Source organism: Pristiophorus japonicus, chromosome 27 (genome assembly GCF_044704955.1).
Source record: "Pristiophorus japonicus isolate sPriJap1 chromosome 27, sPriJap1.hap1, whole genome shotgun sequence".
NCBI classification, from domain to species: Eukaryota; Metazoa; Chordata; class Chondrichthyes; family Pristiophoridae; genus Pristiophorus; species Pristiophorus japonicus.
The window spans coordinates 5,974,794-6,000,527 of NC_092003.1; the positions used below are offsets into that span (position 1 = coordinate 5,974,794).

Below are 25,734 nucleotides of genomic sequence, written 5' to 3' on the forward strand. Positions count from 1 at the left end.
TAGTCACCGTTGTAATGTGGGAAACGGGGCAGCCAATTTGCGCTCAGCAAGCTCCCACAAGCAGCAATGTGATAATGACCAGATCATCTGTTTTTGTTATGTTGGTTGACGGATAAGTATTGGCCCCAGGATACCAGGGATAACTCCCCTGCTCTTCTTCGAAATAGTGGCCATGGGATCTTTTACGTCCAGCTGAGGGAGCAGACGGGGCCTCAGTTTAACCTCTCATCCGAAAGACGGCACCTCCGACAGTGCAGTGCTCCCTCAGTACTGCCCCTCTGACAGTGCAGCGCTCCCTCAGTACTGCCCCTCCGACAGTTCACCACTCCCTCAGTACTGCCCCTCCGACAGTGCGGCGCTCCCTCAGTATTGCCCCTCCGACAGTGCGGCACTCCTTCAGTACTGCCCCTCCGACAGTGCGCCGCTCCCTCAGTACTGCCCCTCCGACAGTGCGGCGCTCCCTCAGTACTGCCCCGCCGACAGTGCGGCGCTGCCTCAGTACTGCCCCTCCGACAGTGCGGCGCTCCCTCAGTGCTGCCCCTCTGACAGTGTGGCGCTCCCTCAGCACTGCACTGGAGTGACAGCCTAGATCTTTGTGCTCAAGTCTCTGGAGTAGGACTTGAGCCCAAAACCTTCTGACTCAGAGGCGAGGGTGCCATCAACTGTGCCACTGGCTGACATATTATTCCATTCTGAATGATCACTCTGAACTGTGTCTGCCTCTTGCATGAATAGTACACAGCTTCTGCATACAAACGTTAAGCATTATGAGCATTTGTAGGTACCTAGTGTACACGTACATATATGGGATTAAGCAGAGCCGAGACACATACAGACCCAGAACATTAATGATGGAATAGCTTGCGCAGTCAGAGGTTGGATTAAAAATGATTTATTTTAAAAACGTGTCATAAATGATAACCATACGTGCATCTAATTGTATTGATCATGTTAAGTAAACATCTGTCCATTGGCAGATTTATCAATCTGGACTGAAAGCATCAGGGCAATGGCTTGGAAGCAAAACATTTCTAATTCATACGCACTGGTAGTTTCCATGGAAACGCTCCTTAGAAACAGGAGATTGCTCCAGAGTGCTGCATCAGATGAAAGAAAAGCTTGTTTAACAATGAGGCGGCAATGTATGTCAAGGTGTTGAATGGATTCATTGAATTTTTTTTTCAGGCCCGCATTTGGCTTTGCATTTTTTTGGGGGGCATTTGGATGGGTTTCTGGCCACCGTTTGATGCAACCTGGTGTGTTTTTGTCGAGCCTGAGAATTTTCTGATTCCCTCAGTCATCAATGTCAAATCCTGCAGTACCTCGTCTGACTGCCAAATTGCTCCTCTTGTCTCGTGGAGATTTAGCACACTATCCATCACAACCAAGATGTGACCTTATGACCAAAAACAAACTGACTGGTATGTATTAAGCACTTCATTCATTGTCAAATAAATGACCGTGTTACTAAGAAGCTGTCGCTTCATTACAAAATCCGTGGTAATGTTATTATCTATTGAAAGACCAATAGTATATGTTTTCCTTTAATTTTGTGTCATTCTAATACTAAAAATGTCATACTTTGTGAATATCGAAAAAAAACCTTTGTTGCAAGTGGCCCCACTGAATGTGGTTTTCCTCTAGTCTTATTGTAAAGATGTTACATGCTGACAGTGCAGGGCAATGTTGAACAGATTATGGGTGCTCGTATGCATCATTTGCTTGCAACTAAATACATGTGATGATCAAGTATGCATGTGAATGTTCGATCTTATATGTGTAACTGTATGTGCATACATCAACCTGCAGTATGTAACAGGAGCACAGGAAGGGGATTTAAATATTATGGGTGAGAATTGAACTGCTTGCAATATGTGGAGATAGTGTAAACCCCTTCATAAAGCTGCCCTCTCCACCTTTTCGAGCAATATTATCAATGTGTTCTTTTAGAGCAGACAGGATGTAAATATTCACTGTGCTTTCCCAAGGATTGATGGGCTGGTCTGGTGGGGTCTTGTGCAGGATAGTTCCATTTGATGAATGAAGACTGCATTACAAGACTGGTGGTCATCTCACTTTCTTCTTCAGGCATTGCCTCGTGTTCAAGATGAAACATCTAGTCAGGACAGATGTGTCAAATGATACCTCTGCCCTTGTTTGATCGGTCAAAGCCACAGTGTTTCATAAAGATATGGGTGCAGGCAGATTCCAGCTGTTCGAAACAGTGCCATGGGATCTTTTATGTCCACTTGCGAGTTCAGACGGGACCTCGGTTTAACTAATTTTTTAGGCTAAACATCAGACAATATTGTTTTTGTTGTGTATCTGTAAAGCATGCACTCCCATGTTCTGCCACCAGGGAGCTCATCCCCTGAAGTCCCAAGGGATCCCAGCATCCTTTGGGAGCACTGTATATAAGCCAGTCCCGAAGGTCTGTTCCTCACTCTGGAGTGTCTTATTAAAGACTGAGGTCACTGTTACTTTAACCTCCCTGTGTGCAGCCTCATCTGTGTTAGGAACACAATAATTGGCGACGGGAATACGAATCCAACACAAAGATGCAGCAAACTGTGGGCATCCTGGAGAAGTTCTCGGAGGGTGAGGACTGGGAAGCCTATGTCGAACGGCTAGACCAGTACTTTGTAGCCAACGAGCTGGACAGAGAAGAAAGCGCTGCAAAAAGGAGAGCGGTCCTCCTCACAGTCTGCAGGGCACCGACCTACAGCCTCATGAAGAATCTTCTGGCTCCGGTGATACCCACAGATAAGTCGTATAAGGAGCTGTGTACACTGGTTCGGGAGCATCTTAACCTGAGGGAGAGCGTGCTGATGGCGAGGTATCGGTTCTACACGTGCCAGCGATCTGAAGGTCAGGAAGTGGCGAGCTACGTCGCCGAGCTAAAGCGACTTGCAGGATAATGTGAGGAGTTTGATGGCTACCTGGAGCAAATGCTCAGAGACTTTTCTAGACTGGGCATTGGCCACGAGACCATCCTACGAAAACTTTTGACTGTAGAGACACCGACCCTCAGTAAGGCCATTGCGATAGCACAGATGTTTATGTTCACCAGTGATAACACCAAACAAATCTCTCAGCACACAAGTGCTAGCAATGTTCATAAATTAACTGGAACTGTGTTTGCGAGCAGAAATGTACAGGGCACAACCCACGAGTCTGCAACTGTCAGCAGGCCTCAGGTAACCCAGATGACTCAGTGTCCCCAACAAAGGATGAATGCAAGGCAATTCACACCTTATTGGCGTTGTGGAGGCTTCCATTCAGCCTATTCATGCCGCTTCAAAGGGATGGGGCACCTCCAACGAGCTTGCAAACGAGCTGTAAGCTCTGCAAAACCTGCTAACCACCACGTGGCAAAGGAAGATCAGTCCATGGTGGATCAAAGCAAATTTGAGCCTTAGAGAGAAGAGATAGATGCTGAAGTATACGGGGTGCACACATTTTTGACGAAATGTCCACCTATAATGCTAAACGTAAAATTGAATGGCTTACCCATAGCCATGGAACTGGACACTGGCGCTAGCAAATCCATCATGAGTAAAAAGATGTTTGAAAGACTGTGGTGCAACAAGGCATTCAGACTAGCCCTGAGCCCCATCCACACGAAACTGAGAACGTACACCAAAGAGCTTATCACTGTCCTGGGCAGCACCATGGTCAAGGTCACCTACGAGGGCACGGTGCATGAACTGCCACTCTGGATTGTCCTGGGCGATGGCTCCACACTGCTTGGAAGCAGCTGGCTGGGCAAAATCCACTGGAACTGGGATGACCTCCGAGCGCTATTACATGTCGATGACGCCTCATGTACCCAGGTTCTTAACAAATTTCCTTCCCTTTTTGAGTCAGGCGTTGGAAACTTTTCCGGGGCGAAGGTGCGGATCCACTTGGTCCCAGAGGCACGACCCATTCACCACAAGGCTCGAGCGGTACCTCGCATGATGAGGGAGAGTGGAAATCGAGCTGGACAGGCTGCAACACGAGGGCATCATCTCCCCAGTGGAATTCCGTGAGTGGGCCAGCCCGATTGTTCCAGTACTCAAAAGTGATGGCATGGTCAGGATTTGCGGCAATTATAAAGTAACTATTAATCGTTTCTCGCTATAGGACCAATACCTGCTACCTAAGGCAGATTACCTATTTGCGACGCTGGCAGGAGGCAAGATGTTCACCAAGCTCGACCTGACTTCGGCCTACATGATGCAGGAGCTGGAGGAGTCTTTGAAGGGCCTCACCTGCATCAACACGCACCAAGGACTGTTCATCGACAACAGATGTCCGTTTGGAATTCGGTCGGCTGCAGCGATCTTCCAGAGAAACATGGAGAGCCTACTCAAGTCGGTACTACACATGGTGGTTTTTCAGGACGACATATTGGTCATGGGTCGGGACACCGTCGAGCACCTAAAACCCTAGAGGACATCCTCCAGAGACTGGATCGCGTAGGGCTGCGGCTGAAGAGGCCGAAATGCATCTTCATGGCAACAGAAGTGGAGTTTTTGGGGAGAAAGATTGCGGCAGATGGCATTCGGCCCACAGACGCCAAGACAGAGGCTATCAAGAACGTGCCCAGGCCACAGAACATCATGGAGCTGCGGTCGTTCCTGGGATTCCTCAACTATTTTGGTAACTTCCTACCAGGGTTAAGCACCCTTTTCGAGCCCCTACGTGTGTTATTGGGCAAAGGGTATGGGGAAAAAAACAAGTAATTGTTTTTGAGAAAGCCAGAAACATTTTATGCTCCAACAAGCTGCTTGTATTGTATAATCCGTGTAAAAGACTTGTGCTAGCATGTGACATGTCGTCGTACGGAGTCGGGTGTGTATTACAACAAGCTAACATTGCGGGCAAGTTGCAACCTGTCGCCTATGCTTCCAGGAGCTTGTCTAAGACCGAGAGGGCTTACAGCATGATTGAGAAAGAGGCATTAGCGTATGTGTTCGAGGTAAAGAAAATGCATCAATACCTGTTTGGCCTCAAATTTGAGCTGGAAACCGATCACAAGCCCCTCACATCCTTGTTTGCTGAAAACAAGGGGATAAATACTAATGCTTCAGTCCGCATACAAAGGTGGGCACTCGCGCTATCAGCGTATAACTATACCATCCACCACAGACCAGGCACCGAGAACTGTGCTGATGCTCTCAGTCGGCTACCATTTCCCACCACGGGGGTGGAAATGGCGCAGCCTGCAAACTTGTTGATGGTGGCACAGCCCGCAGATTTGTTGATGGTCATGGAAGCGTTTGAAAATGATAAATCACCTGTCACGGCCCGCCAGATTAGGATTTGGACCAGCTAAGATCCTCTGCTGTCCCTAGTAAAAAATTGTGTACTGCATGGGAGCTGGGCCAGCATCCCCATTGAAATGCAAGAGCCAATCAAGCCGTTCCAGCGGCGAAAGGACGAGCTGTCCATTCAGGCAGACTGCCTGTTGTGGGGTAACCGCGTAGTGCTACCCAAAAAGGGCAGGGAGACGTTCATCTCGGATTTCCACAGCACACACCCGGGTATAGTAATGATGAAAGCGATAGCCAGATCCCACGTGTGGTGGCCCGGTATCGACTCTGACTTAGAGAGTCCTGTGTACGGCAATGCAGCGTGTGTGCTCAGTTGAGCAACGCACCCAGAGAGGCACCACTAAGTTTGTGGTCCTGGCCCTCCAAACCAAGCTCAAGGATCCATCTCGGTAAAATGTTCCTGGTGGTGGTGGATGCTTTTTCAAAATGGATTGAATGTGAAATCATGTCGGGAAGCACCGCCACCGCCACCATTGAAAGCCTGAGGGCCATGTTTGCCACCCACGGCCTGCTTGACATACTGGTCAGTGACAACGGGCCATGTTTCACCAGTGCCGAATTTAAAGAATTCATGACCCGCAATGGGATCAAACATGTCACCTCGGCCCCGTTTAAACCAGCCTCCAATGGGCAGACAAAGCGGGCAGTACAAACCATCAAACAGAGCCTTAAACGAGTCACAGAAGGCTCACTCCAAACCCACCTGTCCCGAGTACTGCTCAGCTACACGAGACGCCACTCGCTCAAAGGGGTGCCCCCGGCTGAGCTACTCATGAAAAGGACACTTAAAATCAGACTCTCGCTGGTTCACCCCAACTTGCATGATCAGGTAGAGAGCAGGCGGAAGCAACAAAATGTAAATGATGGTCGCGCCACTGCATCACGTGAAATTGATCTGAATGATGCTAAACTATGTGCTAAACTATGGACATGGTCCCAAGTGAATCGCAGGCACGGTGATAGCTAAAGAAGGAAATAAGGTGTTTGTAGTCAAACTAGACAATGGACAAATTTGCAGAAAGCACCTGGATTCATGAAGGGGAAATCATGTTTAACTAATTTACTGGAATTCTTTCAGGATATAACGAGCATGGTGGATAGAGGTGTACCGATGGATGTGGTGTATTTAGATTTTCAAAAGGCATTCGATAAGGTGCCACACAAAAGGTTACTGCAGAAGATAAGGGTACGCGGAGTCAGAGGAAATGTATTAGCATGGATAGAGAATTGGCTGGCGAACAGAAAGCAAAGAGTCGGGATAAATGGGTCCTTTTCGGGTTGGAAATCGGTGGTTAGTGGTGTGCCACAGGGATCGGTGCTGGGACCACAACTGTTTACAATATACATAGATGACCTGGAAGAGGGGACAGAGTGTAGTGTAACAAAATTTGCAGATGACACAAAGATTAGTGGGAAAGCGGGTTGTGTAGAGGACACAGAGAGGCTGCAAAGAGATTTAGATAGGTTAAGCGAATGGGCTAAGGTTTGGCAGATGGAATACAATGTCGGAAAGTGTGAGGTCATCCACCTTGGGAAAAAAAACAGTAAAAGGGAATATTATTTGAATGGGGTGAAATTACAACATGCTGCGGTGCAGAGGGACCTGGGGGTCCTTGTGCATGAAACTCTTTTTGGATAAGACTTTTAATATCAAGCTCATATTTTATGAGTGTGCTCTATCAGCCAAAGCTATTTTAGAGATGTATCCTTGTCAAGGCTGGGATTAGTTGCAGTGCACGTGTTGGCTGCAACCACATTAAAAGTTGCCTTTAGCAGAGGATGGTTCCCAAAAAGTTAGTTTGCAGGTGCAGCAGGTAATCAGGAATGGAATGTTGGCCTTCATTATGAGAGGGATGGAGTACAAAAGCAGGGAGGTCCTGCTGCAACTGTATAGGGTATTGGTGAGGCTGCACTTGGAGTACTGCGTGCAATTTTGGTCACCTTACTTAAGGAAGAATATACTAGCTTTGGAGGGGGTACAGAGACGATTCACGAGGCTGATTCTGGAGATGAGGGGGTTACCTTATGATGATATATTGAGTAGACTGGGTCTTTACTCGTTGGAGTTCAGAAGGATGAGGGGGGATCTTATAGAAACATTTAAAATAATGAAAGGGATAGACAAGATAGAGGCAGAGGGGTTGTTTCCACTGGTCAGGGAGACTAGAACTAGGGGGCACAGCCTCAAAATACGGGGGAGCCAATTTAAAACCGAGTTGAGAAGGAATTTCTTCTCCCAGAGGGTTGTGAATCTGTGGAATTCTCTGCCCAAGGAAGCAGTTGAGGCTAGCTCATTGAATGTATTCAAGTCACAGATAGATAGATTTTTAACCAATAAGGGTTACGGGGAGCGGGCGGGTAAGTGGAGCGGAGTCCGCGGCCAGATCAGCCATGATCTTGCTGAATGGCGGAGCAGGCTCAAGGGGCTAGATGGCCTACTCCTGTTCTTAATTCTTATGTTCTTATGGACCAAACGAGACTGCGGTTTACAGACTGCCCTGAGCAACCCACAGCAGAAACCACCTTTTTCGATCCCACAACACACATCCAAAGGATCAACGACACCACGTTGGACCAGGAAATCGAACCCATCACGCCCAACAGCCCAGCAAGACGAGGCTCACCAAGCAGCCCTGCAGGGCCAACAACATGCCAGCCCAGCGAGGGCACAGCCAACACACCAGAACAGACATTTGTACCGAGGCGGTCCACCAGGGAAAGAAAGGCTCCCGACCGCCTCACCTTGTCGATAGTTTTCACTTTGACTTTGGGCGGGGGAGTGATGTTGTGTATCTGTAAAGCATGCACTCCCATGTTCCACCACCAGGGAGCTCATCCCCTGACGTCCCAAGGGATCCCAGCATTCCTTGGGAGCACTGTATATAAGCCGGCCCCTAAGGCCTGTTCCTCACTCTGGAGTGTCTTATTAAAGACTGAGGTCACTGTTACTTTAACCTCCATGTGTGCAGCCTCATAATAGTTTTCTTACCAGATTTTTAGGCTGCAACATCATGGCCCGGACCCCACGAATTGGACAAGGCAAGGCCGCGACCGGTAAGTCGGCCATTTTGAAAAAAAGTGTGCGCCGCGCCTCCCCTTTAATTTTTGCCCCTGCGAGCGGAGTGAGACCCAGTTTGTGTCCTGCGAAGCTGGCGTGGGCATTGCCCACGGCGGTCTCACGGGGAGCTGCTGAATTTTTGCTCTGGGGCGAAAACGGGTCGCTGCGCACGGCGATAACATTTTCATCGCCAGCGCAACGGCCCGAGGCGCTACCGACAGGCACGACCGGTGTGCGCCTCTGATAAGCCCTGGGCAAAGAGTTGTTTGTACCCCCTGAATTTTTCCCCCATTTATTTTTTTTAAAAAGATCAAAATTGCTTTTGCGATTGCGAGAGCAACCAAAGAAAATCTATGGTGCAGTCCTGTGGCTACAGCACCATTGCCCAATTTCGATAACTTTGGACAGGAAGTTAATTCAGAGTAACATATCGTCCACAATGGAATACAGCTCCCTCAGTACTGCCCCTCCGACAGTGCAGCACTCCCTCAGTACCACCCCTCCAACAGTGCGGCACTCCCTCAGTACTGCCCCTCCGACAATGCGGCGCTCTCTCAGTACTGCCCCTCCGACAGTGTGGCGCTCTCTCAGTACTGCCCCTCCGACAGTGCAGCACTCTCTCAGTATTGCCCCTCCGACAGTGCGGCACTGCCTCAGTACTGCCCCTCCGACAGTGCGGCGCTCTCTCAGTACTGCCCCTCCGACAGTGCAGCGCTCCCTCAGTACTTTCCCTCCGACAGTGCAGCGCTGCCTCAGAACTGCCCCCCCGACAGTGAGGCACTCCCTCAGTACTGCCCCTCCGACAGTGCGGCACTCCCTCAGTACTTTCCCTCCGACAGTGCAGTGCTGCCTCAGAACTGCCCCTCCGACAGTGAGGCACTCCCTCAGTACTGTCCCTCCAACAGTGCAGCGCTCCCTCAGTACTGTCCCTCCGACAGTGCGGCGCTCCATCAGCACTGCACTGGAGTGTCGGCCTAGATTTTTTTTCACACAAGTCCTGAAATGGGACTTGAACCCACAACCTTCACACAAAGGGCTGTAATAATATTTGCTCATCTACAAAATCTAATTTGCATTAATAACCGTTCTAAAAGGTCTGTGCAAGGTTAAAAGTGTAATAGGACCACTGGAGATATTCTTCAGCTTGTTGTTTTAGCTCATTAACCTAATGAATACTGAAAGGTATGTTTAACACCAAATTAATCGACTGCAACATATGTTACCTCCCTGTATAACACATAATTTCTCAGTAAAACCCTCTGTCCTTGCCATCCGGTTAACAAATTCTGCACTTAGCATTTTTCTCATGCTATTCCCAAGTGCATTGGTCTCAAAATATACTGCAGTTTATACAATGAAATTATACCTCTGCTGCATTCAGGATTAGAAGGGACTGACTAAATTGATCCAGGCAAATCATTCACAATGGTGAAGGGCTCAAATCAAGTTAAAATTCAGAAGGGAAATCAGACTGGACCTTTTCACCCAAAGGGTAATAGAGTTTTGGACAAGTCACCAAGAAAGGTGACCGGCATAAACTCAATGGGCCGAATGGCCTGCTTCTGTGCCGTAACGACTCTATGTAATGGCTCTAAAGGAAACCGAAGTAAAGAAAGATTTGCATTTATATAGCGTCTTTCACGACCACCGGATGTTCCAAAGCGCTTTACAGCCAATTAAGTTTTTTTTTAAAGTGTGGTCACTGTTGTAATGTGGAAAACTCGGCAGACAATTTGCACACAGCAAGCTCCCACAAACAACAATGTAATAATGACCACATCATCTGTTTTTGTTATGTTGATTGAGGGATAAATATTGGACCCAAGACACTGGGGATAACTCCCCTGCGTCGAGGAGGCCAACAGTCGGGAGTCGGGGAGTTCGAGGTGCGTCAAGGAGGCGGGAGTTCAAGCAGCCAGTGGCCTATAAAGGCCAGCAGTCGGGAGTCAGGGAGTTCGAGCAGCCAGCGGCCTATAAAGGCCAGCAGTCGGGAGTCAGGGAGTTCGAGCAGCCAGCGGCCAAAAAGGCCAGCAGTCGGGAGTCAGGGAGTTCGAGCAGCCAGCGGCCTATAAAGGCCAGCAGTCGGGAGTCAGGGAGTTCGAGCAGCCAGCAGCCTATAAAGGCCCAGCCAGTGCAGCTGCAGCAGGGTGAGAAGGCAAAAAAGTAGAAAAAAATCGAAAGGTGACGTCACAGCTAAGGGGGTAAGTGATTGGCTGGTGATTGATAAGTAGTTTTTCTTTTTCTTTATCAGTAAGTAACCTTTAGCATTGCTGTTGCCAAATTAAGTTTATCTAAGGGTTAAGTCATGGCAGGAGAGCTCGGACACGTGTTATGCTCCTCCTGTACTATGTGGGAAGTCAGGGACACTTCCAGAGTCCCTGACGACTACGTGTGCGCGAAGTGCATCCGCCTGCAGCTCCTGGCGGACCACAATGCGACACTGGAGCTGCGGGTGGATAAACTCTGGAGCATCCACAATGCTGAGAATGACGTGAATAGCACGTTTAGTGAGTTGGTCTTACCACAGATAAAGGGTACACAGCCAGATAGGGAATGAGTGACCAACAGGAAGAGCACTGCAAGGAAGGTAGTGCAAGGGTCCCCTGCGGTCATCCCCCTGCAAAATAGATACACCGCTTTGGGTACTGTTGGGGGAGGGGATGACTCATCAGGGGAGAGCAGCAGCAGCCAAGTTCATGGCACCGTGGGTGGCTCTGCTGCACAGGAGGGCAGGAAAAAGAGTGGGAGAGCTATAGTGATAGGGGATTCAATTGTGAGGGGAATTGATAGGTGTTTCTGCGGCTGCAACCGAGACTCCAGGATGGTATGTTGCCTCCCTGGTGCAAGGGTCAAGGATGTCTTGGAGCGGGTGCAGGGCATTCTGAAAAGGCAGGGTGAACAGCCAATTGTCGTGGTGCATATAGGTACCAACGATATAGGTAAAAAACGGGATCAGGTCCTACAAGACGAATTTAGGGAGCTAGGAGCTAAATTAAAAAGTAGGACCTCAAAAGTAGTAATCTCAGGATTGCTACCAGTGCCACGTGCTAGTCAGAGTAGGAATCGCAGGAGAGCTCAGATGAATACGTGGCTTCAGGAGCGGTGCAGAAGGGAGGGATTCAAATTCCTGGGACATTGGAACCGGTTCTGGGGGAGGTGGGACCAGTACAAACCAGGCGGTCTGCACCTGGGCAGGACCAGAAGCAATGTCCTAGGGGGAGTGTTTGCTAGTGCTGTTGGGGAGGAGTTAAACTAATATGGCAGGGGGATGGGAACCAATGCAGGGAGACAGAGGGAAGTGGAATGGGGGCAGAAACAAAAGATAGAAAGAAGAAAAGTAAAAGTGGAGGGCAGAGAAACCTAAGGCAAAAAGCAAAAAGGGCCACATTACAGCAAAATTCTAAACGGGCAAAGTGTGTTAGAAAGACAAGCCTGAAGGCTCTGTGCATCAATACGAGGAGTATTCGGAATAAGGTGGATGAATTAACTGCGCAGATAGCAGTTAACGGATATGATGTAATTGGCATCACGGAGACATGGCTCCAGGGTGACCAAGGCTGGGAACTCAACATCCAGGGGTATTCAACATTTAGCAAGGATAGATAGAAAGGAAAAGGAAGCGGGTTGGCATTGCTGGTTAAAGAGGAAATTAACGCAATAGTAAGAAAGGACATTAGCTTGGATGATGTGGAATCGGTATGGGTGGCGCTATGGAATACCAAAGGGCAGAAAACGCTAGTGGGAGTTGTGTACAGACCACCAAACAGTAGTAGTGAGGTTGGGGACAGCATCAAACAAGAAATTAGGGATGCATGCAATAAAGGTACAGCAGTTATCATGGGTGACTTTAATCTACATATTGATCTACAAACTGGTAGCAATGCGGTGGAGGAGGATTTCCTGGAGTGTATTAGGGATGGTTTTCTAGACCAATATGTCGAGGAACCAACTAAGGAGCTGGCCATCCTAGACTGGGTGATGTGTAATGAGAAAGGATTAAATAGCAATCTTGTTGTGCGAGGCCCCTTGGGGAAGAGTGACCATAACATGGTAGAATTCTTTATTAAGATGGAGAGTGACACAGTTAAGGTCCTGAACTTAAGGAAAGGTAACTTCGATGGTTTGAGGCGTGAATTGGCTAGAATAAACTGGCAAATAATACTTAAAAGGGTTGACGGTGGATAGGCAATGGCAAACATTTAAAGATCATATGGATCAACTTCAGCAATTGTACATCCCTGTCTGGAGTAAAAAATAAAACGGGGAAGGTGGCTCAACCGTGGCTAACAAAGAAAATTAAGGATAGTGTTAAATCCAAAGAAGAGGCATATAAATCGGCCCCCCGCCCCGCCGACCGAGTCCAAAAATCTATCGCTCTCAGCCTTGAATATTTTTTTTATTCGTTCTGGATTGGAGGTGTCGCTGGCAAGACGAGCATTTACTGCCCATGAGAAGGTGGTGGTGAGTCGCCTTCTTGAACCAGTGCAGTCCTTATGGTGAGGGTGCTCCCACAGTGCTGTTAGGGAGGGAGTTCCAGGATTTTGACGATGAAGGAATGGCGATATATTTCCAAGTCAGGTTGGTGTGTAACTTAGAGGGGAGTTTGCTGATGCATGGTGTTCCCATGCGCAAGCTGCCCTTGTTCGTCTAAGTTTGGGAGGTGCTGCTGAAGAAGCCTTGGCAAGTTGCTCCAGTGCATCTTGTAGATGGTGCACACTGCAGCCACGGTGCGCCGGTGGTGGAGGGAGGGAGTGAGTGTTGCAATGATTTTTGTTAAAAAAATGTTTTAAACTGAAGACAGACTAGCTGCAGGTAGAGGTGATGAGGCATGCAGCGATATCAGGAGCCAGTATTTTTATTTATAGAATAGTTGTCATGGTTTTTACTGCAAGGACTGATTTTTATTGGTGAACTAAGGTTTCCTGCTCTCAGCATGTTGCTTGGTGATAGTGCAATTTCGAAGGACATTATTTATCATTTGCTGCATAATATTTAGTGGTGTTTAGATGAAAAACAAAACTATTTTTAGGAGCGTTATCAGACAAAATTTGACACCGGGCCACTTAAAAAGATATTAGGTGACAAAAGCTTGGTCAAAGAGGTAGGTTTTAAGGAGCGTCTTGAAGGAGAAGTCGGGAGAGGTTTTGGGAGGGAATTCCAGAGCTTCAGGCCCAGGCGGCTGGAGGCACGACCACCAATCGTGGAGCGATTAAAATCAGGGATGCACCAGAGGTGAAGAACAAAAGGTCCATGAACATTGCACATAGAAACATAGAAACATAGAAAATAGGTGCAGGAGTAGGCCATTCGGCCCTTCTAGCCTGCACCGCCATTCAATGAGTTCATGGCTGAACATTCAACTTCAGTACCCCATTCCTGCTTTCTCGCCATACCCCTTGATCCCCCTAGTAGTAACTCCTTTTTGAATATATTTAGTGAATTGGCCTCAACAACTTTCTGTGGTAGAGAATTCCACAGGTTCACCACTCTCTGGGTGAAGAAGTTCCTCCGCATCTCGGTCCTAAATGGCTTACCCCTTATCCTTAGACTGTGACCTCTGGTTCTGGACTTCCCCAACATTGGGAACATTCTTCCTGCATCTAACCTGTCTAACCCCGTCAGAATTTTAAATGTTTCTATGAGGTCCCCTCTCATTCTTCTGAACTCCAGTGAATACAAGCCCAGTTGATCCAGTCTTTCTTGATAGGTCAATCCCGCCATCCCGGGAATCAGTCTGGTGAACCTTCGCTGCACTCCCTCAATAGCAAGAATGTCCTTCCTCAGGTTAGGAGACCAAAACTGTACACAATACTCCAGGTGTGGCCTCACCAATGCCCTGTACAACTGTTGCAACACCTCCCTGCCCCTGTACTCAAATCCCCTTGCTATGAAGGCCAACATGCCATTTGTTTTCTTAACCGCCTGCTGCACCTGCATGCCAACCTTCAATGACTGATGTACCATGACACCCAGGTCTCTTTGCACCTCCCCTTTTCCTAATCTGTCACCATTCAGATAATAGTCTGTCTCTCTGTTTTTACCACCAAAGTGGATAACCTCACATTTATCCACATTATACTTCATCTGCCATGCATTTGCCCACTCACCTAACCTATCCAAGTCGCTCTGCAGCCTCACAGCATCCTCCTCGCAGCTCACACTGCCACCCAACTTAGTGTCATCCGCAAATTTGGAGATACTACATTTAATCCCCTCATCTAAATCATTAATGTACAGTGTAAACAGCTGGGGCCCCAGCACAGAACCTTGCGGTACCCCACTAGTCACTGCCTGCCATTCTGAAAAGTACCCATTTACTCCTACTCTTTGCTTCCTGTCTGACAACCAGTTCTCAATCCATGTCAGTACACTACCCCCAATCCCATGTGCTCTAACTTTGCACATCAATCTCTTGTGTGGGACCTTGTCGAACGCCTTCTGAAAGTCCAAATATACCACATCAACTGGTTCTCCTTTGTCCACTTTACTGGAAACATCCTCAAAAAATTCCAGAAGATTTGTCAAGCATGATTTCCCTTTCACAAATCCATGCTGACTTGGACCTATCGTGTCACCATTTTCCAGATGCACTGCTATGACATCCTTAATAATTGATTCCATCATTTTACCCACTACTGAGGTCAGGCTGACCGGTCTATAATTCCGTGTTTTCTCTCTCCCTCCTTTTTTAAAAAGTGGGGTTACATTGGCTACCCTCCACTCGATAGGAACTGATCCAGAGTCAATGGAATGTTGGAAAATGACTGTCAACGCATCCACTATTTCCAAGGCCACCTCCTTAAGTACTCTGGGATGCAGTCCATCAGGCCCTGGGGATTTATCGGCCTTCAATCCCATCAATTTCCCCAACACAATTTCCCGGCTAATAAGGATTTCCCTCAGTTCCTCCTCCTTACTAGACCCCCTGACCCCTTTTATAACCGGAAGGTTGTTCGTGTCCTCCTTCGTGAATACCGAACCAAAGTACTTGTTCAATTGGTCCGCCATTTCTTTGTTCCCCGTTATGACTTCCCCTGATTCTGACTGCAGGGGACCTACGTTTGTCTTTACTAACCTTTTTCTCTTTACATATCTATAGAAACTTTTGCAATCCGTCTTAATGTTCCCTGCAAGCTTCTTCTCATACTCCATTTTCCCTGCCCTAATCAAACCCTTTGTCCTCCTCTGCTGAGTTCTAAATTTCTCCCAGTCCCCAGGTTCGCTGCTATTTCTGGCCAATTTGTATGCCACCTCCTTGGCTTTAATACTATCCCTGATTTCCCTTGATAGCCACGGTTGAGCCACCTTCCCTTTTTTATTTTTATGCCAGACAGGAATGTACAATTGTTGTAGTTCATCTATGCGGTCTCTAAATGTCTGCCATTGCCCATCCACAGTCAACCCCTTAAGTATCATTCGCCAATCCATCCCAGCCAATTCACGCCTCATACCTTCAAAGTTAGCCTTCTTTAAGTTCTGGACCATGGTCTCTGAATTAACTGTTTCATTCTCCATCCCAATGCAGAATTCCACCATATTATGGTCACTCTTCCCCAAGGGGCCTCGCACAACGAGATTGCTAATTAATCCTCTCTCATTACATAACACCCAGTCTAAGATGGCCTCCCCCCTAGTTGGTTCCTCGACATATTGGTCTAAAAAACCATCCCTTATGCACTCCAGAAAATCCTCCTCCACCGTATTGCTTCCAGTTTGGTTAGCCCAATCTATGTGCATATTAAAGTCACCCATTATAGCTGCTGCACCTTTATTGCACGCACCCCTAATTTCATGTTTGATGCCCTCCCCAACATCACTACTACTGTTTGGAGGTCTGTACACAACTCCCACTAACGTTTTTTGCCCTTTGGTGTTCTGCAGCTCTACCCATATAGATTCCACATCATCCAAGCTAATGTCCTTCCTAACTATTGCCTTAATCTCCTCCTTAACCAGCAATGCTACCCCACCTCCTTTTCCTTTTATTCTATCCTTCCTGAATGTTGAATACCCCTGGATGTTGAGTTCCCAGCCCTGATCATCCTGGAGCCACGTCTCCGTAATCCCAATCACATCATATTTGTTAACATCTATTTGCACAGTTAATTCATCCACCTTATTGCGGATACTCCTTGCATTAAGACACAAAGCCTTTAGGCTTGTTTTTTTAACACCCTCTGTCCTTTTAGAATTTTGCTGTACAATGGCCCTTTTTGTTCTTTGCCTTGGGTTTCTCTGCCCTCCACTTTTCCTCATCTCCTTTCTGTCTTTTGTTTTTGCCTCCTTTTTGTTTCCCTCTATCTCCCTGCATTGGTTCCCATCCCCCTGCCATATTAGTTTAACTCCTCCCCAACAGCACTAGCAAACACTCCCCCGAGGACATTGGTTCCGATTCTGCCCAGGTGCAGACCGTCCGGATTGTACTGGTCCCACCTTCCCCAGAACCGGTTCCAATGCCCCAGGAATTTGAATCCCTCCCTGCTGCACCATTGCTCAAGCCACGTATTCATCTGAGCTATCCTGCGATTCCTACTCTGACTAGCACGTGGCACTGGTAGCAATCCCGAGATTACTACTTTTGAGGTCCTACTTTTTAATTTAGCTCCTAGCTCCTTAAATTCATTTCGTAGGAACTCATCCCTTTTTTTTACCTATGTCATTGGTACCAACGTGCACCACGACAACTGGCTGTTCTCCCTCCCTTTTTAGAATGTCCTGCACCCGCTCCGAGACATCCTTGACCCTTGCACCAGGGAGGCAACATACCATCCTGGAGTCTCGGTTGCGGCCGCAGAAACGCCTATCTATTCCCCTTACAATTGAATCCCCTATCACTATCGCTCGGCCACTCTTTTTCCTGCCCTCCTGTGCAACAGAGCCAGCCACGGTGCCATGAACTTGGCTGCTGCTGCCCTCCCCTGATGAGTCATCCCCCTCAACAGTACTCAAAGCAGTGTATCTGTTTTGCAGTGGGATGACCACAGGGGACCCCTGCACTACCTTCCTTGCACTACTCTTCCTGCTGGTCTTCCATTCCCTCGCTGGCTGTGGACCCTTCTCCTGCGGTAAGACCAACTCGCTACACGTGATACTCACATCATTCTCAGCATCGTGGATGCTCCAGAGTGAATCCACCTTCAGCTCCAACTCCGCAACGCGGACCGTCAGTAGCCGGAGGTGGACACACTTCCCGCACATGATGAGCTATATCTCATGGTACAAAGAGAGAAAGACTTGCATTTATATAGCACCTTTCATGACTACTGGACATCTCAAAGCACTTTACAGCCAATTAAATACTTTTGGAATGTAGTCACTGTAATGTAGGAAACGCGGCAGCCAATTTGCGCACAGCAAGCTTCCACAGACAGTTATGTGATAATGACCAGTTCATCTGTTTTTGTTATGTTGATTGAGGAATAACTATTGGCCCGAGGGCTAACTCCCCCTGCTCTTCTTCAAAATAGTGCCATGGGATCTTTTACGTCCACCCGAGAGAGCAGACGGGGTCTCGGTTTAACATCTCATCCGAAAGACAGCACCTCTGACAGTGCAGCGCTCCCTCAGCATTGCACTGGAGTGTCAGCCTAGATTTTTGTGTGCAAGTTCCTGGAGTGGGACTTGAACCCATAACCTTCTGACTCAGAGGCGAGAGTGCTGCCCACTGAGCCACAGCTGACACTGTTAAATGTACAATTACATTTCTGGGGTGTCGGAGGGGGGCGGGGGGAAACAGGTGTATTTAATTTGATTTTAAATGTCTAAAGTTTAATTTGTTTATTCTGTCGGTTTTAGTGTACCACCCCTTTTAGCCAGGGGGCACTTGTATAATTTGTGTTTTTAGTGCCCTAAAAAAACCAAAAAAAAGCAAGGAGACACTTGTTTGAAAGTCTTTGGTGTGTCCCTCCCCCTTTAATCAGGGGCTTTTGATTTAACTGTTTTCTACAAAAATAGTTTTAGAGCTTTTGCATTGTGAGTGGCTTAGCCTGACACGTGATGTTCACAAGACTCAATAAAACCCCAGTCAGTTGAATCGAGGTCATCCGCGATGAGTTATGCAGTTGTGAGCCTAATGGATGAACTGGTAATGTATCGTGCGACTGTTAAACCTTTGTTAATAAACCAACTAGTTCTGACTGGTGCTGTTCCCACATGAATAGACTGGCTACTGATGCTTAAAGGGTTGCCAGTGGATAGGCAATGGCAAACATTTAAAGATCACATGGATGAATCTCAACAATTGTATATCCTTGTCTGGAGTAAAAATAAAATGGGGAAGGTGGCTCAACCGTGGCTAACAAGGGAAATTAAGGATAGTGTTAAATCCAAGGAAGAGGCATATAAATTGGCCAGAAAAAGCAGCAAACCTGAGGACTGGGAAAATTTTGTAATACAGCAGAGGAGGACAAAGGGTTTAATTAGGAGGGGGGAAAATAGAGTATAAGAGGATGCTTGCTGGGAACATAAAAACTGACTGCAAAAGCTTCTATAGATATGTGAAGAGAAAAAGATTAGTGAAAACAAACGTAGGTCCCTTGCAGTCAGATTCAGGTGAATTTATAATGGGGAACAAAGAAATGGCGGACCAGTTAAACAAATACTTTGGTTCTGTTTTCACGAAGGAAGACACAAATAACCTTCCAGAAATACTAGGGGACCGAGTGTCTAGTGAGAAGGCGGGAAATTGTGTTAGGGAAATTGATTGGATTGAAGGCCGATAAATCCCCGGGGCCTGATAGTCTGCATCCCAGAGTACTTAAGCAAGTGGCCCTAGAAATAGTGGATGTATTGGTGATCATTTTCCAACAGTCTATCGACTCTGGATCAGTTCCTATGGACTGGAGGGTAGCTAATGTAACACCACTGTTTAAAAAAGGAAGGAGAGAGAAAGCGGATAATTATCGACCGGTTAGCCTGACATCAGTAGTAGGGAAAATGTTGGAATCAATTATTAAAGATGAAATAGCAGCGCATTTGGAAAGCAGTGACAGGATCGGTCCAAGTCAGCATGGATTTATGAAAGGGAAATCATGCTTGACAAATCTTCTGGAATTTTTTGAGGATGTAACTAGTAGTGTGGACAAGGGAGAACCAGTGGATGTGGTGTATTTGGACTTTCAAAAGGCCTTTGACAAGGTCCCACAAAAATGATTGGTGTGAAAAATCAAAGCACATGGTATTGGGGGTAATGTACTGATGTGGATAGAGAACTGGTTGGTAGTCAGGAAGCAGAGAGTCAGGTTAAACGGGTCCTTTTCAGAATGGCAGGCAGTGACTAGTGAAGTGCCGCAGGGCTCAGCGCTGGGACCACAGCTCTTTACAATATACATTAATGATTTAGATGAAGGAATTGAGTGTAATATCTCCAAGTTTGCAGATGACACTAAACTGGGTGGCGGTGTGAGCTGTGAGGAGGACGCTAAAAGGCTGCAGGGTGACTTGGACAGGTTAGGTGAGTGGGCACATGCATGGCAGATACTGTATAGTGTGGATAAATGTGAGGTTATCCACTTTGGGGGCAAAAACACGAAGGCAGGATATTACCTGAATGGCGGCAGATTAGGAAAGGGGGAGGTGCAACGAGACCTGGGTGTCATGGTTCATCAGTCATTGAAAGGTGGCATGCAGGTACAGCAGGCGGTGAAGAAGGCAAATGGTATGTTGGCCTTCATAGCTAGGGGATTTGAGTATAGGAGCAGGGAGGTCTTACTGCAGTTGTACAGGGCTTTGGTGAGGCCTGGAATATTGTGTTCAGTTTTGGTCTCCTAATCTGAGAAAGGATGTTCTTGCTATTGAGGGAGTGCAGCGAAGGTTCACCAGACTGATTCCCGGGATGACGGGACTAACATATGAGGAGAGACTGGATCAACTGGGCCTTTATACACTGGAATTTAGAAGGATGAGAGGGGATCTCATAGAAATTTATAAGATTCTGACGGGACTGGACAGGTTAAATGCGGGAAGAATGATGGGGCAGTCCAGAACCAGGGGACACAGTCTTAGGATAAGGGGTAAGCCATTTAGGACTGAGATAAGGAAAAACTTCTTCACTCAGAGAGTTGTTAACCTGTGGAATTCCCTACAGCAGAGTTGTTGATGCCAGTTCATTGGATATATTCAAGAGGGAGTTAGATATGACCCTTATGGCTAAAGGGATCAAGGGGTATGGAGAGAAAACAGGAAAGGGGTACTGAGGGAATGATCAGCCATGATCTTATTGAATGGTGGTGCTGGCTCGAAGGGCCGAATGGCCTACTCCTGCACCTATTTTCTATGTTTCTATGAAGACTTAACATACACTAAATTCTTCTGTTTGCGCTTTTCATGCAGACGTCAACCAAATAAATTTGCTTTGGACTTGAGCAGAAACACAAGCGGGGCTTGGGACAAGTACATTCTGCATCCATACAGGAACAACACTGGTCAGAAATTGTACCCCAGAATGCCCATTGTACCCTAGAATTCACTATGTGAATGAAAAATTTGCTTGCAGTCCTCAATATCATTCTAGTTCTATTTTACATAGTTAGTATTGAATATGTACATAAATTTGCTCTTTGTTTCCCAATAAACAATTTAAAACAAAGGGCATCTGTGCGCTGATATATTCAAAATATTAAAGCAATGCTTCAAAACAGACTTTCGAAGCTTCTATGAACAAGGGCAATTTCAACATGAAACTGACAAAATCTGCAGTCTTTGCACAACAATCCAGAGTGCCAGTATTTTAAATTCTATGTGCATTTTAACTGCTACACGGCATCAATAAGCTAACAAATATATTAAAAAGGAAGGCCTGTAGGGGAAGAATGTGTGGTGCAATGGGTTAAGACAACATTCTTTCATCTCTAGAACCTGGCCTGAGAGAATTAAAGTCATTTGTCTGCTGACTGTATCTGTCCTATGAAATGAGCTATAGTAGTCTCAATACAATTTCTTGTTTCCAAAATCCCACAACACATAAATGTTTCTAAATTGGGTGACTCGCTCAGACTTATTTTGGTACATAAGAACATAAGAAATAGGAGCAGGAGTAGGCCATCAAGTGAATGAATTTTTTTAATGAAGCAAAAGGATATAGACTGCGTCACCCTGCCCTGGCTTGATTTGGCTCCCAGTAACTGTTCATAGTGCAGTAGGAAAGCATGTTGCATTGTCACCTCAGAATTTTTTATTATTCGTTCATGGAATGTGGGCATCGCTGGCAAGGCCGGCATTTATTGCCCATCCCTAACTGCCCTCGAGAAGGTGGTGTGAGCCGCCGTCTTGAACCGCTGCAGTCCGTGTGGTGAAGGTGCTCCCACAGTGCTGTTAGGGAGGGAGTTCCAGGATTTTGACTCAGCGACAATGAAGGAACAGCCGATATATTTCCAAGTCGGATGGTGCCTGCTGCCCTTGTCCTTCTAGATGATAGAGGTTACGGGTTTCGGAGACGGTGTCAAAGAAGCCTTGGCGAGTTGCTGAAGTGCATCTTGTAGACGGTGCACACTGCAGCCACGGTGTGCCGGTGGTAGAGGGAGTGAATGTTGAAGGTGGTAGGTAGCATGCCGGTCAAGCGGGCTGCTTTGTCCTCGATGGTGTCGAGCTTCTTGAGTGTTGTTGGAGCTGCACTCATCCAGGCAAGTGGAGAGTATTCCACCACACTCCTGACTTGTGTCTTGTAGATGGTGGAAAGGCTTTGGGGAGTCAGGAGGTGAGACACTCGCTGCAGAATACCCAGCCTCTGACCCACTCTTGTTACCACAGTATTTGTGTGGCTGGTCCAATTAAGTTTCTGGTCAATGGTGACCCCCAGAATGTTGATGTTGGGGGATTCGGCAATAGTACGAGAATAGCATGTAGCATTTGGGAGAGACGAAGGAGATTTAAGCCATAAGGTGCAAATAAGTATTTGTACAAAAGATCTACCTTAAAGGCACAGTATGCATCAAAATTTGTAGTTTTATAGCCTTCCCAAAATGAACAGTTTCCCACATAACTTGCACAAGACATTCATATATCGTAACAGACTTCCCATATCTTCTGAATAAACTATATCCTTTAGCTCCACATATTGTAATCTCCATCCACAAAATAAAATAATACATGTTTTTTCTGATTTCAGGTACCACAATAAATCTGTCAAAACGCTTTACGAGCTGCTACTGTTATAAGCTACATCAATGGCTATCCAACCATCGCTCATAAAAGAAAAACTCCTTTTCAGTATGAACACAACTCCCGAATGTATTTTCCCTGTGCTCACCAACTGCTCTCCAGGCAAGAATCAAACCGAAGCCCAAACAGCAGTCCACAGAGCCACGCTGGCCACCTGCCTCCTGCTACTCCTGCTGGTGTTCGGCCTGGGGTCCTACGGGAATCTAATCGTCTTTTCCTCCTTCTTCAATCCAGCCTTCAGGAAGTTTAGGACGCATTTTGACTTCATGATCCTGAACCTGTCATTTTGTGACCTCTTTATCTGCCTTGTCACAGCCCCCATGTTTGGCTTCGTGATGTTCTTCGACAACGGCAGTGGCATGTCGGACACGTTCTGCTTCGCGTTCCACCTGACGAGCACCGGGTTCGTCATCATGTCCTTGAAAACGGTGGCGGTGATTGCGGTCCACCGTCTGCGCATGGTGCTGGGGCAGCAGACTACCCACTCCTCCTCGTCCGTCTGCACCCTCCTCCTTACCGTCATCCTGTGGGCCGTCAGCTTCACCCTGGCCACCTTGTCGGCCATGACGAAATACCACAGCTCCAAGATCTGCGTGCCGCTGCTGGGGCTCATCAACGAAGACGGCAAGGTCATTTTGTATACGTACGTGGTGGACTTTACCCTCTGCGTGGGCATTGTGGCAATCTCTTACGCCATGATCGCTCAGACTCTGCACAAGAACGCACAGGTACGGCGTTGCCCTGTCATCACGGTGGTTGACTCCAAAAGGCCCGACTGTTTCACCCCTCCAGAAGGATCAGGGCCCTCTTTATACAGAAAACAGAAAGGCAACACAGCACCCCATGTGCAGACACACCTGCACGCCCACAGCCAAAGTAAAAACGCCTCCACCTCCAATAAGAAGCTGGAACAGACTGTGAACCTTTCCACTGTTAAGGACTCCAAAGCAGTCGTGACCTGCATTATGATTCTGCTGTCGGTGGTCTGCTGCCTGCCCCTGGGGATAGCTTTGGTGCACGACGCCCTGTCTTCGGAAAGCAGTTTCCTCATCTATCAGTTTGAGCTCTGCGGATTAACCTTGGTCTTTTTCCGGTCGGGCCTCAACCCGTTTATCTATTCCCGCAGCAACTCCGGCCTCCGCAAGAAAGTGGCGTGGTGCACACAGCTCCTGGCCCTGCTGCTGTGCTGCAAGCAGAAGACAAGGTTGAAAGCCGTGGGCGATGGCAGCCTGGTTGTGAACCGCAACAAGTCCTCACACCATGACACCAATTCGGCCTACATCCTCTCCCCCAAACCCCAGAAAAAGCTGGTGGACCAGGCCTGCGGGCCGAGCAACTCCAAGGATGTCTTCACCTCGGTCGAGTATCCTCAAAAAGCACAGAGTGCCTCCACGCCCATCAACACGAGGATAGAGCCTTACTACAGCATCTACAACAGCAGCATCTCCCAGGAGCACAGCACGCCCACCAGTCTGCAGCCCAAGAGGCACGCCTTTGGCTCGGCTCAGTCCTACACTGAGATGTATTACCACATCTCGAAAACATCCGATTTCATGCCGGACTGTGACAGCACTTCTGCCAAACACATCCCCGTCCCATCTGTCTAGACCAATCAGCATTCCATATGAACACCAGAATGGTACTGGACGAAACTGTGGTGAATCTTTGGAATTCTCTACCTCAGAGGGCTGTGGAGGCTCAGTCTTTGAGTACATTCAAGGCAGAGATTGATAGATTTTTGGATATTAAGGGAATTAAGTCACTGCCTGCCATTCTGAAAAGACCTGTTTATTCCTACTCTTTGCTTCTTATCTGCCAACCAGTTCTCTATCCACGTCAGTACATTACCCCCAATACCATATGCTTTAATTTTGAACACTAATCTCTTGTGTGGGACCTTGTCAAAAGCTTTTTGAATGTCCAAATACACCACATCCACATCAAAAGGGAGTTAGATGTGGTCGTTACGGCTAAAGGGATCAAGGGGTGTGGAGCGAAAGCAGGAATGGGGTACTGAAGTTGCATGATCAGCCATGATCATATTGAATGGTGGTGCAGGCTCGAAGGGCCGAATGGCCTACTCCTGCACCTATTTTCTATGTTTCTATGGGGCTAGTGCGGGAAAGTGGAGTTGAGGTAGAAGATCAGTCATGATCTTATTGAATGGCGGAGCAGGCTCGAGGGGCCGAATGGCCGACTCCTGCTCCTAATTCTTGTTATGTTCTTAAACAGAAAACACGTTCACTGAAGTCCGCGGTGTCAAGAATTTATTGCTGGGTGGCAGACATCTCTGTTGACAAGTATCAGTAACGCAAGGACATTGCTAATTATAGGGCAATTTACTGTATGTATTGTTAAGATATCAAATATAGCAATGAACACTGATTATAAGCTAACAAATCTGTAAAAATCTGGTGCAGCATGGCTTATGTATGTCTCACTGCCAAATCATGTATGCTATAAATTGTATAACTGTACCCCCAGAATGCTGATATTTGAGAGCAGGAGGGGCTATGTTGGTAGCAGAGAGACTGATATTCATTAAACTGACTTATTGAACAGCTGGAAACTATGTGGAAGTCCATATAAATGATACATCTCCCATATAATAGTTGTGCAATTACGTACATAGGATATACAGCACAGAAACAGGCCATTCGGCCCAACCAGACCATGCCAACATTTATGCACCACTCGAGCCTCCTCCCGTCTTTCCTCATCTAAATTTATCAGCATAACCCTCTATTCCCTTCTCCCTCATATGCTTGTCTAACCTCCTCTTAAATGCATCGATACTATTCACTCCAACCACTCCCTGTGGTAGCATGTTCCACATTCTCACCATCCTTGGGTAAAGAAGTTTCTTTTGAATTCCCTAATGGATTTCTTGGTGACTATCTTGTATTGATGGCCTCTAGTTATGCTCTTCCCCACAAGTGGAAACATTCTCTCTGTATCCGCTCTATCAAAACCTTTCATATCTTTAAATATCCTTTCCTGATATGTATACACTATTCGCATGCCAGACACGAGACTCCCAAAGCAAACGCTCTACTCGGAACTCCTTCACAGCAAACCCTCAAAGCCTCCGTGATAAAGTGCAACATCGCCACTGACACCTGGGGGTCCCTGGCCAAAGTCCGCCCTAAGTGGAGGAAGTGCATCCTGGAGGGTGCTGAGCACCTCGAGTCTCGTCGCCGA

At 47.2% G+C, this 25,734-nt stretch overlaps 2 protein-coding genes across 3 annotated transcripts in view; one reads left to right on the forward strand and one right to left on the reverse strand.

The window, feature by feature from the left end:
• Window positions 1–25,734, reverse strand: part of LOC139239438 (acylphosphatase-2-like) — a 104,969-nt gene that overhangs the window by 75,542 nt on the left and 3,693 nt on the right. The window lies entirely within an intron of this gene.
• Window positions 22,539–24,140, forward strand: LOC139239287 (probable G-protein coupled receptor 75). Its single transcript, XM_070867957.1, has one exon. The coding sequence runs from the start codon at window positions 22,539–22,541 to the stop codon at window positions 24,138–24,140; it is 1,602 nt and encodes a 533-aa protein (XP_070724058.1).